Here is a 15,276-nt window from a genome sequence, read left to right as displayed (position 1 = left end):
CAATAATAATAATGAACATATTTTTGGTATGTGCCTCAAACACATTAATATCTTTATTGCCCCAATGATGACAGACAGACGGGTTCATTTTGCCACCAAATAATTTCCTGCTAGCTTTTGTTAAAACTCAAGGTTTTCAGAACCTTCTATATTTTAGAACTGTCAACTAAATGGATTGTGAACCTATTGTTGAAATGTACTGACATGTTTATTCTATCAACAACAACACACGCGCGTGCGCCCGCGCGCGCGATGAACAAGCCACAAAGTGTAATGTGTCCATGAACCAATTAGCTAGTGATAAAACAAGCTTTTGAATGTAGCTAGGGTATCTGTTGCTATGATGAAACAGCATGTCCATAAACAACATGGGGAGGAAAGGATTTCTTTCATCTTATACTCCATCATGACAGGAATTCAAAGCAAGAACTGAAACAGAGGCTGTGGAGGGATGCAACATATTGGCTTGCTCCCCACAGCTTGCTTAGCCTGCTTTTAGCATGTAACACTACCTGCCCAGGGGGTGGCACCAACCATAGTGAGTTAGGCCCTCTCACATCAATCACTAATTAAGAAAATGCCCCACAGACTTGCCCACAGGCCAATCATTTTCTCAGTTGAGATCTCTTCCTCTGAAATGACTCTAGCTCATGCTAAATTGACATAAAAATAACCTGCACACTAAATGTAAAATCTGTGCTCCCTTCAAAAAGGAGTTTTCAAAGTATATTAGCCCAAGTCTCACTAACTGGATTTGAGACCTTGAATGACTCATTAGGACACTGGAATTCAGTTTGCTCCTCTTGCTTGTGAGACATCTAAAGCTAAACCAGGTAAACCTGAAGTCCATTTTTGGCTTGGCTGAATGCCTTCCCCATGATGTCTGGAAGCTTTTGAAGGCTCGGGTTCTCGTTGCCATACACAGTATTATTATTAAATAATCTCAGCATCTCGTTTTTGAAAGGCATAATAAAACAGCTTTCTCTTATAAGAAGACAAGTATCTTCAGATTGTTAATGGTTCCCCTTTTCATTGAAGGTCTTTCAGTTACCTTCCCATAATTACAACTTCTATGCCTCATTTCAGATGCCACAGCCTCCTGTATTATACCAAGTACCTAGTTGGTATCTCCTTCCCATTTACTAACTCCTGGTCAGTGGCTTCTGACCTTTATTCACTGCTTAAGCTTGACATAAGAGTATCTTTTTTTCCTTAAACACAAATTCCTCTTAATTACTTTCTATGTTTGTAATCAGATTTTATTTTAGTATCTATTGATACATTTATTTGATGTTCAGGGAGACAGTAGGAACTGATATTTAAAGTCATGTTCTCTTCTTGTTACACAGAATTCAGGAAATTAACATATATAACATTTCAATGAGAAGTATGGCCCTTCAGTGCAAAAGAAGACAGTAGCTAGGGAAAGTACTGTGTAAAAATCCTCTCCCCCAGGGAAATGTAAATCAATCTTCTTGATCAGAGATAAAGGCCTAATTATAATAAGTCCATGCTTAACCATTAATGGCATCTGAAAGGTTTCTTTCCAACATTGATTCAGATCATTTTTAGGCAAGAAGAGATCTGTCATACAAGGTGCTATCTACAAGCTTTTAGGACAATGTGGCATGTAGAAGGAATTATGGTCATTCTTATTACATTAAAAGCTGTACTGTTGTAATGGTCCATGTTGCAGATTCTCATCTGTGAAAAGTACAGTAGAAAAATGAAAAAATTCTTGAAGACATCACCGGGTTCCTGGGATGTAAATCCAAATTCAAATGGTCTACCAATGTGACTTCCACCTTCTCCCCTACCATTTAATCCTTCTTCATACTTAGTCACAGATTTGATAACACCTCAGCTACTTGCTTGAATTTTCTTCTGTTTATTTATTGTCTGGATTTTTATCTGGATACCACCATCATGTCATTTTTTCAGTGTGCCTCCAGTGCACCCAGAACTTCACTAGTAACCTACTGTGTTTTCACAGATCAGAAAATGTCTAGAGTCTGAGGTCTGTACTCCTCACCTGCTCTACTGAGACAAACTGAAAGAGTAGTTTATTCAAGAAATTATAATCTTTGTCTCAAATCTTCATGATATAGAATATATGATTTTACTTATTGCCTAAAATGAATGCCATAAGAAAGTGGATCTCCACCAACAGAAGAGTTGTTGGACACTGGTAACTTTGCCATGGCCTTTCTCCCTGGCTCTGTATTCATCATAGAGTTGAAGCCTAACTTCTTAGCATTGAAGTACCTGTGTGACCCTTGGGAAGCAATATAAGTGTTCTATCTATAGAAGCCCTCTGCTCAATGACATGAATTTATAATTAAGGTAAGTTTTGACTTATTTAGATGAATATAGTTGCTTCTTGGCAAGTACATGGAAGCAAATATTCAAATATAGATAGCACATAGTTAAGTTCACTTTCCTATGCTTCATTCCCAGGTCTTCTTAGAAGTCCCCTTGGATGAATTCTCTTATTCCTCAAAATCATGTCGCTATGCCTCTTTTTTTAATTCACTTAATCTAGTACATTTGTATTTATATTATTCAAGAAATTTAGCTAGCTACCTCCTTTATTTAATTGTAGGTATGTATTTTTTAACTATGTCTAGCTTAAGACTGAAAGATAACAAAACTACTTTATGCTTTTGTCATATAAAGAAAGCTATCTTTAAAAAAAAAATACTTCTCAACACATCTGTTCTATTTAGTATTCCTAATTCCTTTCGTTTTTTTCCCTTGTCCTCTCATCACATATCCCAACTCCCATCAGGTAAATCATTCTTTCTGTGTTATCCAAAGTTTCAGGGTTTAAATTCCCTTGTGATTGTGATTTAAAAAAAAAAAAAAACAAAAAAAAAAAAAAAAAAAAAACACCTTTTTTCTTTTCTTTTTTTGTTTTGTTTTGGTTCTTTTGTTTGTTTTTTGAAAGTTAGGTCTGAACACTGACAGTCAAAAATTAAAATTATGTGACTATTTTTTATTGCACACCGAGGGACCAAACATGACTTTGAGAGGAAAATGTAGTTCTGTGTCACAAAACCTGGGTACTTGAAGAGGAATGCACCAAGCCAGAAGGGATATCAAGTCACAGGTTATGAGAAATGATTCTCTGTTACATCTTTCAAATATCCCGGAACTAGAAGTCTAGACTAGCTGTCCTCAAGTATGGTACACACTGGAATTGCCAAAAGAATTTTTATTTAATCTGATAGAGTTTCTAGTGTCATTCAGCAAACAGGGAAATCAGCCATTTGACTTCAGTGGATGTCCAAAGCTGAGGATCCTGTCTATTATTAATGGCAGTCATGTCTAGTATAGTCAAAGATGGCAAAATGCAGAGTCCATCAGCAAGAATAGGAAATTGAACAGTGCCAACTGCAGGTTTATACATGTTTTATTTCTTTTTCTGTGCATCCTTCATAACCAACCCTGGTAAGTATGCTTATTAAAATTCCTTTCTCCGCCCCCCAACTTCTGAGGTACTTTCCTCAGCAGTTGCTGTGTGTGTGGAGGACTGGCTTTCCTTTGAAGCCTTTCTTTCTTGGATGCATGTTTGGGAACATGGGGAACTGGAGGTATTCAGAGACTATTGTTTGACATGCTCATACTCCTGTTTCGTGAGCTCATTGAGCTTTTCTCTTGTGTTTATGATTCACATATATTGTATTTTAAGCAGTTCAATCAAAATTTATCTAATCCCCAGGGTTGACTGAATCCTTTCAGCTCTCCTTCCAAAATACCCAGGAGAACTGGATCCTGGCTAGGAGGGAAGGGTGACAGCATCTAATAGGTGTAGGAGGCTGTGAAGAGAGACTGAGTGGCAGCAGCACCTGAAGAACCTGTGTGGACATACTTTCCTTGGGCTGCCTGGCAGTTGGCCTAAAAACAAACATAAGAGAAGATATTGAATTAAGGAACCATAGTCCCTGCCTTGATGTTCTCTACTGCTCATTTGAAACCATCACACTTCTATTTGGTTATTTTAACTCTTTATAGTAATGCTGCTGAATATTGCTATTAGTACCACCCCTTCTGTGTTTTATTCCTTGTAATCTTTTGAGGTTCATGTCACTTATTTCCCATTGTTCCCCTCCTTCATGTCTTTCTAAGACCAATAACAGTCTCTTGCAATATGGTATCCTCTTGGTACTTCTACCTTCAATGACCCTTATTTCTAATCTCACCTTTCTCTTTGTTGGAACTTTTTTGTTGAGGGTCATTAGTATGCTCCTCAATGCTAATCTCAGGACTTTTGCTTTTAATTTCTCTGTAGTATGTTATGTTGACTCCTTGGAACTCTTCTACTGGTTCTTAGTTCCTAGAATCTTTGATTCATCTTACAATATAATCGGTGACTTTCACCATATCCTTTATAAATGAAAGGCATCTTCAATTCAGGCCTTGACCCTCTAATCTTCCTTCCTAAGTTCTTTGATTGAGAATTCCTTTCTATCTTCTATAATCAACAGTCTAACTAGGATAGAAAATTCAATACCCTTTCTAAGCCCAATCTTCCTACTTAGCTATAATATTACATTTTTAATGCTAAATAGACACTATCTGTAGGAGCATTCATGTCTTATAGGGAATAATGCTTCTCCAAGCAAGACACGACTGTCAGGCCCCAGGTATCAATGAAGTACATAAAAGCTAGCAGTTCTTACCAGGGCCCGCTTCATGAAAGCTTCCTGAGTTGCCTTCTTGTTTTCAGTTTTGCCACCCCAGGCAGCCAGGGCACTGGCCTGAAGGGCTCTTCCATATGAGAAACTTAGTTTCCAGGGCTTTGGCAGAGGGCAACGGTTGATAGCATTGAGGTTGAGTGTAGCATCCTCCTCACTCATGCCTCCAGACAAAAAGCAGATACCTGGAATGAGAGAAGTCATTCTACTGGATTAGTTTCAACTTGGGAAAAAAACAAGCAATAGCCTAAAAGAAATATAATGTCTTAATCTCCTCCTGGATTTTCATAGGACTGGGTCATAGAAGTCAGTTTGCCCTTGCTGGGGCTAGTTGGGCTAAGAAGAGAAGCGCTTTAATAAGGAGGGCAGTGAAACACACATATGTGAACCTTCAGATAGACTGAAGATACTTGGCATCACACAGTAAGAGATGATGTACTGGATGCCTGTGAGGTAGATGATATCTGATATCTTATTCCAAGGACCCAAACAGGCTCTACGCAAATACATGTTTGTGGCTCTCTTCCAAACGATAAGAGATGAGACCTTAAATCTGGGGAGAAAGAAGGCATTACCAGGAACAGCTGCAGGAACAGTGCGATGGAGAGCAGTGACGGTGGCCATGGCCACTTGCTCTGGTGTATACTTCTTGCTGCAGGCATGCCCAGCAGTTACCATATTTGGTTTTAGCAAGGTGCCTTCTAGGTAAACATGATGATCATTGAGGGCCTTGTAGACAGCAGCCAAGACCTGAAAAACAAGAGGACCAAAGACATGAAATTTGGAATAAGTTCTAGAATCACATGACCCTGGCACTTCTGCATTACAAGGATGCAAAGTAAAGTAATCTCCATGTGTCTTTTGGTCAAAGCTTCTGAGGCCTCTGCATCTCCTCTGGACCATGTATTTGCAAACTGTATCATTGAGCCTAACCACATTGGGCCATCTCTACCACTAGCTGTTCCTCTGCATAAACTATCATCATGACTGTTTTCTAGAGAATCCTCATTCTTCTCTTCCCATATCCTTGGTCAGTGTTATCATTGGAGACTACCTTGTTTCAGTAGTTTGGGACATCCTCCACTTTTCTATGGAATTTTAATGATAATAATAACATACATTTTAGAAACAGTTCTTTCACATGCTATTTCAGACTACATACTTCTTACAAGTGTAGAAATTCAGGTGACGCAAAATTATGATTTATGAAGAAAATCACCATCTTCCAGAACTACTATGACTACTTTAGAAAATCCCATCCGAACAATATGGTTCATAATTTACCATGTGAGGATTTTATTTTAAGATAGTGCACACATGGAATTGAGATTCAAAAGAGTCAATATGCCTTGCCCTGAGTCCTACAGTAGGCAAAAGGTCTGTAATTCCAAATCTTGTTACTACAAGATACCATATACTAAAGTGTGAAGGGTTGATAAACACCTCTTTACCTTTCCCATGCTATATAATTACACTAAACTACAGGTTATTTCTGAAATTCAACTATGTTTAAGTAAAAGCCTTTTCTCAAAATAAAAAGGTTTTAACTGGAATATAGAACTTTTTGTTTCAAACCTACCTTCTCAGAAACATACTGGCAGTACTCTAAGTCATGGTCTCCATCAGGCAGCACCTCTGGCTCAACAATCGGTACCAGCCCATTCTGAAGGAGAAAATGGAGATGATACAACAATCAAGTGATGCTCACTGTGGTCCTCTGTTAGGGAGCAGCCACCAGAGGTGGCTAATTGAAAAGGACAGCATTAGGGAGAAATGTTATGCAGTTTAGTTGAAAGTGATCAAAAGAAGCATGGAGTATCTACTGAGCACTTGTGGTTTAGACACATCCACACAGAAGTGAAGTTAAACACTTTTATGGACTTAAAAATGCAAATCTTTAATTTCTATATCTTATTAACTACAGACCATTCTAGCTATCTGAGAAACTAGTGGCAATCCTTTTTAAGACAGCCAAGTTTAATAGTAACAAATACCCTCTAGTATGAACTAAGGAATTCAAGAAGAGTTTGCAGTTCTCACTTGCAATTTCCAGGTACCCACAGCTCCAGTGGTCTTAACAAAATACCCACAGTTACAAACCAAATTTAACTCTAACCCAGATACTTCAGCACAAACTGTCTGGAAATGTTAGTATCCAGTCACCATTCTATAAGAAACAGGTTGAACTGAGGCTCTGTCCAAGTTCTGACCACCATCTAACTAGGCATTTAAGATGATCATCACTTTGGTGTGATGGAATATAAACAAGCACATTCCCTGTCTCTAGAGCAATGTTTCTCAACCTGTGGGTCATGACCCCTGTGGAGTTGCATATAGATATTTACAATCCATAACAGTAGCAAAATTATAGCTATGAATTAGCAATGAAATAATTTTATGGTTGGGAGGTCACCACAACATGAGGAACTGTATTAAACGGTTGCAGCATTAGAAAGTTGAGAACCATTGCTCTAGAGCCTGATTCTTTTTAAGATTTGGGTTATAGAACAATAGTAGAGGGAAGCCACTGATAGCATTGATCCTGAAGTCATAGTTTAATAGGTTCCACTCCTACTGGCTTGTGGAACCAGAGTTCTCTCTATATGTGGCTATGGTAAAAGTAACAAAATATGATACATATAAAACATAATAATATATGTTTATATCAATTAATAAGGGAAGAAGAGAGATTATAATGAAATTGAAATTGAAAAATGCTCTGCGAAAAGGTTTATTTTTCAGCTCAAGGTTAAAGGAAAGCACCTGCTGACAGATGCTGGCATAGCGAGCCAGAGCGTTGGCATTTTCTTGGATAGCAAGGCTGGAGGGACACTGGTCAGCAATCCTCAACACAGCACGCCACTTCCCAAAGTCAACACCATCTTTCTTGTACTGAGCACATCGTTCAGAGAGTCCATCAAGCCCTGCATGTCACAATACAAAAAAAAAAAAAAAAAAGACTTCTTTGTACCCTATACCTGGTCTGTGGGAACCCTCATTGAGTGAAGGAATTTTCCAGTGGTATACATTTGAGTACTGAGAATATCCAAATGAATTAACATTGATCACAGTAGGGAATCAGAAGGCCTAGATTTAATAATCTCAGTTTTGATATTCATATTTGATACACTCCAAGTAAAAGCTAGGGAACTCATAGTCAAAAATAATCCTCATAAATGTGGAAATTGTTGCCCCTGGTGTTTAAATGTCTTGACCATACTTTTTTTCCTATACAAAGAGCTTCCTTTATTGGTTATAGTAAATGAGTTGGTGGCTTCATTTCATGAACTCGGATTCTATTGAGGTCATGAGGGTAGGTGAAGAAACTGAAAGATAACCTTTTATATTAATTTTTAAAGATAATTTTATTGAGTTCACTGAAAGAAGGCTGTAGGATGGCCAGTAACCAGATTACTACCTGCCTTACGTAATTGATAAATGTCTCAAGTTTCAGTTTTAAAGTTTTATTAAAGGCATGCAAATGCCTTTACAGACTTATATTTCTAAGAAGGAAGAACAATGAGCTGTACGATTCAGACTGTAAATGACTAGCCGCCTGGGATGCTCAGGAAATGGCAGCAGAAATTTCATTAGGTGAAAAATAACTTCCTTAAGAAATTGGAGCCCCAGTTTGTACCTCACAAGAGAAAAAAACAATTTTTTAATTAACCACTTTAACTACCTGATACTGAGCAATAAATTGGCTTGAAACCTGGTTCAGTGAAAACTTTAGAATGTGTGACAGAAACAATTGCCTTCAGAAGCTATAGTGTGATGAAAGATAAAAAATAAACTCACTGAAGATAGGCTACCTATGAGTTATAAATAGCATAAGCAAATAACCCAACATGAAACCAACACTCATCATTTCAAGAGAAAAAAAAGATATGAAAACTTTGACAGAGAGATAAAAAAATATGGGATTAAAAAGAGAAGACCCAAATTTATGCTGGGTAGGCATTGAGTGGGAGGAAGGTATAAGGTAGGAGTATGTTAAAGGAACCAAAAATCAAAGAAAAGTACAAATTCTCAGAGCGTGAACCTGAAAACAAAACAAACAACAGATACAGCAGAGAAACAGCACCAAAATAAATCTCCAAGCTCTTGAAAGCAATTAAATTGTTTTTTAAAGTATAGCATTGGCCTAAAACATGATTATAATATCTTCAAATGCTCAGGTAAGATTAATGGCAGCCTAGAACTATATTTTCAATTAAAACATTTAAAATGAGAATAAATTAAATCTATATTCAAGAAAAAATGAAAAGAATTCTTTGCTAAGTTAATTACTAAAGGATCTTTGTCAAAAAAAAAAGAAAGGAAGAAAAAGGAAGAAAGAAAGTGGATTCAGTACAATGGCAAGCACAGACATTATGGGCAGTGGGCATTGGATTAACTTTTAGATTTTTGTAGACAATTTTTTTCAAAAATTAGGATAGGGTTGCCAACTTTGAATTTTTGTAAATCATACTTTAAGCACATAGATTCTGCCTTATATTGACCATAGTTTTTGAACAGTGGCAGCTGAGATTCAAATTCTACTGAGCTAACCTCGAGGTGGGGCTAACTTCTTAGACTGTGAATAGCTCTCAAAAAGATTTGTATCGCATGTTCCAGAATAAGGATCCAAACTGGCCCCCAATCGGGAGTCCTTTCCTCTCTACTGCTCCTGAAATGTTCTGTAAAAATAGTGGTTCCAGGTGCAGTGTGTCTGCTTCAGGCAACATACTGAGTAAGCACTATATGTACATTGTCTAAAACAGTCCCTATAACTACTCTGCAAAGTAGGTACTGTCACTCATTTAATTGTGACCCAGGTCATGTAGTTATTAAATGGAAGAAGTGGGGCTGATGTATTGAGGATACATCTCAGTGGTTGGGTGCTTGCCCTGCATGTGGAAAGCCTTGGATTCAATACCCAGTACCACACAAATCTGTGTATTCTGGCTTACTCCCATAATACAGTACTCTGTAGACTGAGACAGGGGGGTTGACCACATGGCTCTGTAAATAAAGATGCTTGCTGCTAGTGGTGACATCAGTTTGAGCCCTAGAACTTACATACTGGAAGGAAAGAACTGATTCTCTTAAGTTGCATTTTGACCTCAACACACACACAGCATGGTACAAGCACACGCACACATAGCATAAAAAAGAAAAAAAGTATTAGGGATATAGTTTAGTTGTGGAGTGGTTGCCTAGTATATTTAAGATCACAGGTTCGATCTATACTGTGTACAGGGGAGAAGGAAGAAAAGTAGGAAGGGAGGCAGGAAGGGAGGGATTAAAAAGGGAAGAAAGGAAAGAAGGCAGTCTGGGCTGGGGGTGTATCTCAGTGGCGGATGTTTGAAAACCCCTGGGTTCCACCTTCAGCACCAAGGAGTGTTGGGATAAGAGAAAAAAAACAAGAAAACAAACATGTGGGTACTGGTGTTAGAAATAGTCACATTGTTTCCTTTTCTTCACTTGCCTTCGATTCTAGCCTACATAGCGTTCTTTGTCTCATCAGTAGGCAAGGTTCTTACCTTGAATGGTGGTTTCCTTGTTTGTTCCTGCAAGGGGAGCACTTCCTTGGTCCAACTGCAGATAAAAGCAATGAACAGGTTGGCAAGTGTCAAACAGGAGTGAGACAGCAAAGCTCCTGGTGCTGTCCTCATTTTCACAAGCAAGCAAATTAGGAAGGCATATGAGTCACTAGGGGGCATAGTTCAGCTAGCTCTCTGTGGGAGGAAGCTAACTTACTGAGAAAACAGTCCTGACTTTTATTGAGCATCTGCACCTCCAGGTACTGCGTTCAGACAGGAAGTAAAAAGATTATGGATGCAACATTGCTCAGTGTAACAGAGAGGTAGGTAACCTGTGTGCAAGTTACAGCACCCCATGTCTAAAATAAGGACAGGAATTAAATCTACCTCAGAGTTTTGTGTGAAGGATTAAGTAGGCTTGCAGTTGTGTGCACTTAGTGAATGCTACTTTTCACTGGAGAACTGCATGCTCTCTTGAAGACTCAAGAAGACGACTCCAGCACTTTATTAAAAACAACTGCTATTGACTGAAAAGCTACAGGACAGGATTTCCTTTAAAAGATTGTTTTATCTTTATATTATGCAGGAAGTAGATACTAATAGTCTCAAGAAATGAGGAACTAGGGATGCAGAGACTAAATTCCTTGCAAAGCCCTGGTTGAAAAGAGAGCAGTGAAATAGAAGTCTGGGAGAGGATGTGGGTCTCCATTGAGAAAGGCGAGTGGGAAAGGGTGAGAAATGAAGGCACGCTATCATGTTCAGGCTTTGTACTGCCCAGGGTGCTGGAAGTGTGCACAGGAGAAGGCAGGGTGAAGTAGGAATGAGAGTATTCACCTTGATGCCCACCACTATTCCCTTCTCCTTGAGGATGTTTCTGAACAGCTTTCCCTGACTGTCCTTCTGGTAGAGGGTCTCATGGAAAAGGATCACTCCTCCGATGCTCTGGTTGACAGAATTGTCAACAGTAAAGAGGATTTCTCGGAACTGCCTGCGGTTCTCTTCCGTGTTTTCCACCTTTATCCTCTGTAGGCGGTTCCCCATGGTGCCTAGAGATGGGCCAAGGGCAGCATGAGGAGAAGCAAGCCAGTGCTATCCTGTTGTCTTCCCTACACTTGGTATACCTAATCAGGGTGAAAAGCAAAGGCCCCTTCGCCTTCCTGTTAACCCCAGATCTTTGAAGTTCCTGTCTTGGCTTTGGTCTTCAAAGGAGGAAACATTAGTTGTTCTAACACAATGACTGGAAAATGTACAGGCTGCCATGCAGGTCAGGTGGACATGGGAGGTCTTTGAGATATGGAAGGCCTTCTAGCCCTCTGCTTTCCAATCCTGAATCTCTTTAGATAGCCATGCTTGGAAGGAGGGAAGGGACAGACTCTTAACTTTAGCTCTTATTATTTTAGGGTAGATCATTCAAGACTGTGCCTCCCTGTGATTTCCTCAGTCACAAAGCCTGCCCTAGTCCAGATGTCTCCCTGAGGTAGGCTGGCCTAGTCTAAACTGACTTCTCATTAGCAGCAAGTCCAAGTTGGGATAAGGCAGATCTCATTACCTGGTTCTGTTTTGCATGCTAAATCTAGCTCATTTTCTGTTTATTTTCAGGGCAAGTTCTCAATACTCTGTCCATATCATGTTATAAAGTTATAAAGAATTGATGGCTACTGACTTCTCCTTGGTTATTGAATTTCTGATTTTCACAGGCTGGATTCCTATTATGCAGGGCTTGAGTTTCTTCCTTTGGTATTCTAGAATCTTCTTATTAAGACTCTAGAGCTCTAAAGCTCTATATTCACCAACTGCGAGTACATAAACCTTTACTTCCTCCGAGAGGAATGCTCACACACAATGCTGTTCTGTGGCATGACTTTCTTACACTTACCTACAGATTCATCTGCAGCCAGGATGCCCTTCCCATTGGCAACAATGCGCTGGGCAATCTCTGAGAGCTCCTTCTTCTGCTCTGCGGTGAGGGCTGGAAATCGGTAGGCCATGGTGATAGGTCTAGAAAAGAATACAGGACAACTGCTCACAGAATTGTGGGTGGTTCCAGTGAATTAGTGACCAGGATGGTTAAAATGTGTAGACAGGCTATATGGGCTCCATTGACACTTCTTGCCTATTTCCAATGAGGCCTGTTGGGTCCCCTTTGCTTGAGTAATCACAACGAATGAAGGTCAGATGACAGGTGTTCAGAATGAAGGTATGATGTCAAATATTTATGGTGGCCTTAAAAAGAAGCTTTCCCAGGTGGTCTTGGAGATCACTGACCCTAAGGCTGAACCAGATAATTGGTGATTCACTAAAATCTGGCAAATGGAAGGAACTTCAGTAACAGACTAGCTCTCTGCTCTGTGGATTCCTGGTGCTGCAGGGTATTCTAAGTTATGACTATGCCCAACTTTTCTCTGTTAGTCTCCAGATCCAAAAGATTATTCTCTAGGGATCAATGTATGCTTGTCCTTAATTTAGAACCTCCCTCTGACTTTGTGTTAGAGCAGCAGGTGAGGCACAAGGTTAACCATCTGTGAGACTAGCTGGGTTAACCACTGAGAAATGCTCCCAAGGCCCTCTGGACTGCAGGTTCTGGTCCTTGCTGAAGTAATATGGTGGTCCCTGCTGCAGTTATTTCTAGCTTCACTGCTAAGTACAGATACTGCCATACACCCAAGCAGCTTTCTCAGGAATAGCGCAAGCTCCAAGCTAAAAGAAGGCTAACTTGCCACCCAGCTTCATCTTTTAATCACTCTTCCCACATTCTGCCTCCCTCTGGATAAAGCTCTTGGAAATCTGTCACTTGATATAAGGAATCAATGCCTGCTGAACTCATTCATGAGAAGACATAACTGATAATCTCACTGTTGCTACTCTCAGCATCACTACAAACTCTTGCTCCAGCCCAATACGTCATTGGGCTCTAGGGCAAGCCAGTGGGCAGCATATTTAAAGAAAACTGTTTCTAAGACTCCTACTCCCAGCTAGAGGAAGATGACATTTCCCATTTTATATATTATATCTAGCATCAAGGATTTTTAGCTTCAGATCTAGCCTCCAGATATTCAGACTGGGAAAGAACAACCAGAGTGGTAACCTTCAAATCAAGGTACAAAATCTCCTTCTCAGTTTAGGTATTGGCACAAATAAATTGACAGTTACCAAAAAATGCCCGTAATAAAACAAAAGGAAAAAAAATGATCCAGTAATAACACATTATTTTCTACTGCCATACATGCTAATTGGTTGTCATTTACCATAAAGTTTATTCCTCACAGTAATCCTAGAGAGCAATTCAATTCTGTCCCCCTCCATAGTAGTTTAAATGAGAATGACCCCCCCCCCATAGGCTCATATGGTTGAATACTCAGACTCCAGTTGTTGGAACTATTTAGAAAAGATTAGAAAGTGTGGCCTTGTTAGAAGAGATGTGTCACTGGGAGCTGGATTTGGAAGCTTCAAAAGTCCTTATCATCCCCAGTTAGTTCTCTTTGCCTCACAGTTGTGGGTCAAGATGTAAGCTCTCAAGTACTGATCCAGGGCCATGTCTGCCTGCCTGCTGCCATGCTCCCTACTGTGATGGTCATGGACTCTAACCCTCTGGAACTGTGAGCCCCAAATTAAATGCTTTCTTTTACAAATTTCCTTAGACATGGTGTTTTGTCATAGCAATAGAAAAGTTACTAGAACACCCTCCTATCGTTAAATTAGGAAGGAATATATGACAGTCCAAATTATTTGTTGTAGAGCCAATACGTACAGATTTAAGGGAAAGGTTGGCACTCCGCTTTATTCCCCTTTTATTCAAAGGGAATACCAAGTTTGTTGGAAAGAATTTACCCGAAGCAATCCTAATGCATTAATAACAGTCCTAGTGTACCTCAAGCTAAGCATTATTAAACCAAGATAGCACCAATTCATTCACTAACATCTGACATTCACATGGAAATCTGCTGCCAGTTCGTCAGACAGAGCTTGGGCCAAGGGCCAGTTCTGCATCCCTGGTTATAAACCTGGGCAAGTCATGAAAGGTCTCTGAATTTTATTTTAATATTAATTAGTTAACACTAATATCTGCTATGGTTGTCTGACTACAAGAGGCTCATATGCAACCTCTGAGAACTGAGGTTGCTTAAAATGTAAGTCTGTTAAAACGTATGATAAGTATGAAGATATTTTATAAATATTTGGAAGAAAAGTAATCACCCTTGTTTCTGTTAGTAGCAAGTTGTTGTCTCTGTTCTAGGCATGCTCACTCAACAAGAATTACAGAGATGTCAAGTCCAACTCATCCTGTTTACAGAAAGTTAAACTTCTACAAAGGGACTAAAGGTCTGTACCACATCAGCACAAATTTTGCCCCTCAGTTAATCATAAAACAGTCACCGGTCAATGTTCACAATCGGAAGACAGAATGCTAGCCAGGTGTGGACAATGATAGATAATGAATTTTATACCCCTCAAACTTCTGATTTCTGAAATCCCACGTCATTTTTTTTTAAAAGTGTGATGGGAAATAATTTACCTTAATTATTAAGTGAAGAAATCCAAGAAACATATATAATACATACTATTGTCCTAATTTAAAAACAACAAAAGAAATTATAGCAATATATTATTTATTACTCTTTCTAAATAGAGCCACTCTATTGTTACTTCTGCAAAGCAGAATAGAGTAGGGTGACCTCACATTTTGTTGCATACATTCTTTGAAATTTTGGTTTTGTGTGTGTGTGTGTGTGTGTGTGTGTGTCTGTATATGTAATTCATGGGGGAAAGCTGTTTATATTAACATACATGAGGAGACAGTAAGTAGAATAAGGCAGAGCTCAATGGGTCTTGGCAATATTTATATCAAACATACCACCCTAAAGATGAGGAGCCTGAGGCCCAGAAAGCCTAAGTTATGTTCTGTGGCTGTGAGTCACATGGTAATGGCTTCTGACTTAGAACCCCATTTCTAGTCCTTCTGCAAAAGGGTCAAAGGACTCTTGCAGTGTGGTTCTTTCTGCCTTCCTTGAAGAGGTTCTGCAGTCTGTCATTTGCAAGGTGTGGATATTTAACTC

The 15,276-nt window shown here is 39.2% G+C and overlaps 1 protein-coding gene across 1 annotated transcript; it reads right to left on the bottom strand.

Annotated features, from left to right (window-relative positions):
* Nucleotides 1-3,194: 3,194 nt before the first annotated feature.
* LOC127225714 (fructose-bisphosphate aldolase B) lies at nucleotides 3,195-12,247 on the bottom strand. The gene is made up of 8 exons (XM_051189245.1): nucleotides 12,099-12,247; nucleotides 11,057-11,268; nucleotides 10,223-10,277; nucleotides 7,461-7,621; nucleotides 6,277-6,360; nucleotides 5,273-5,447; nucleotides 4,683-4,882; nucleotides 3,195-3,897 (listed from the first exon to the last, which is right to left on the bottom strand). The coding sequence occupies exons 1-8, from the start codon at nucleotides 12,208-12,210 to the stop codon at nucleotides 3,802-3,804; spliced, it is 1,095 nt and encodes a 364-aa protein (XP_051045202.1). The 5' UTR covers nucleotides 12,211-12,247; the 3' UTR covers nucleotides 3,195-3,801.
* Nucleotides 12,248-15,276: the final 3,029 nt, after the last annotated feature.

This window comes from Phodopus roborovskii, unplaced genomic scaffold (assembly GCF_943737965.1).
Source record: "Phodopus roborovskii unplaced genomic scaffold, PHOROB, whole genome shotgun sequence".
Lineage (NCBI taxonomy): Eukaryota > Metazoa > Chordata > Mammalia > Rodentia > Cricetidae > Phodopus > Phodopus roborovskii.
This window is presented reverse-complemented; position numbering and strand designations above follow the sequence as displayed.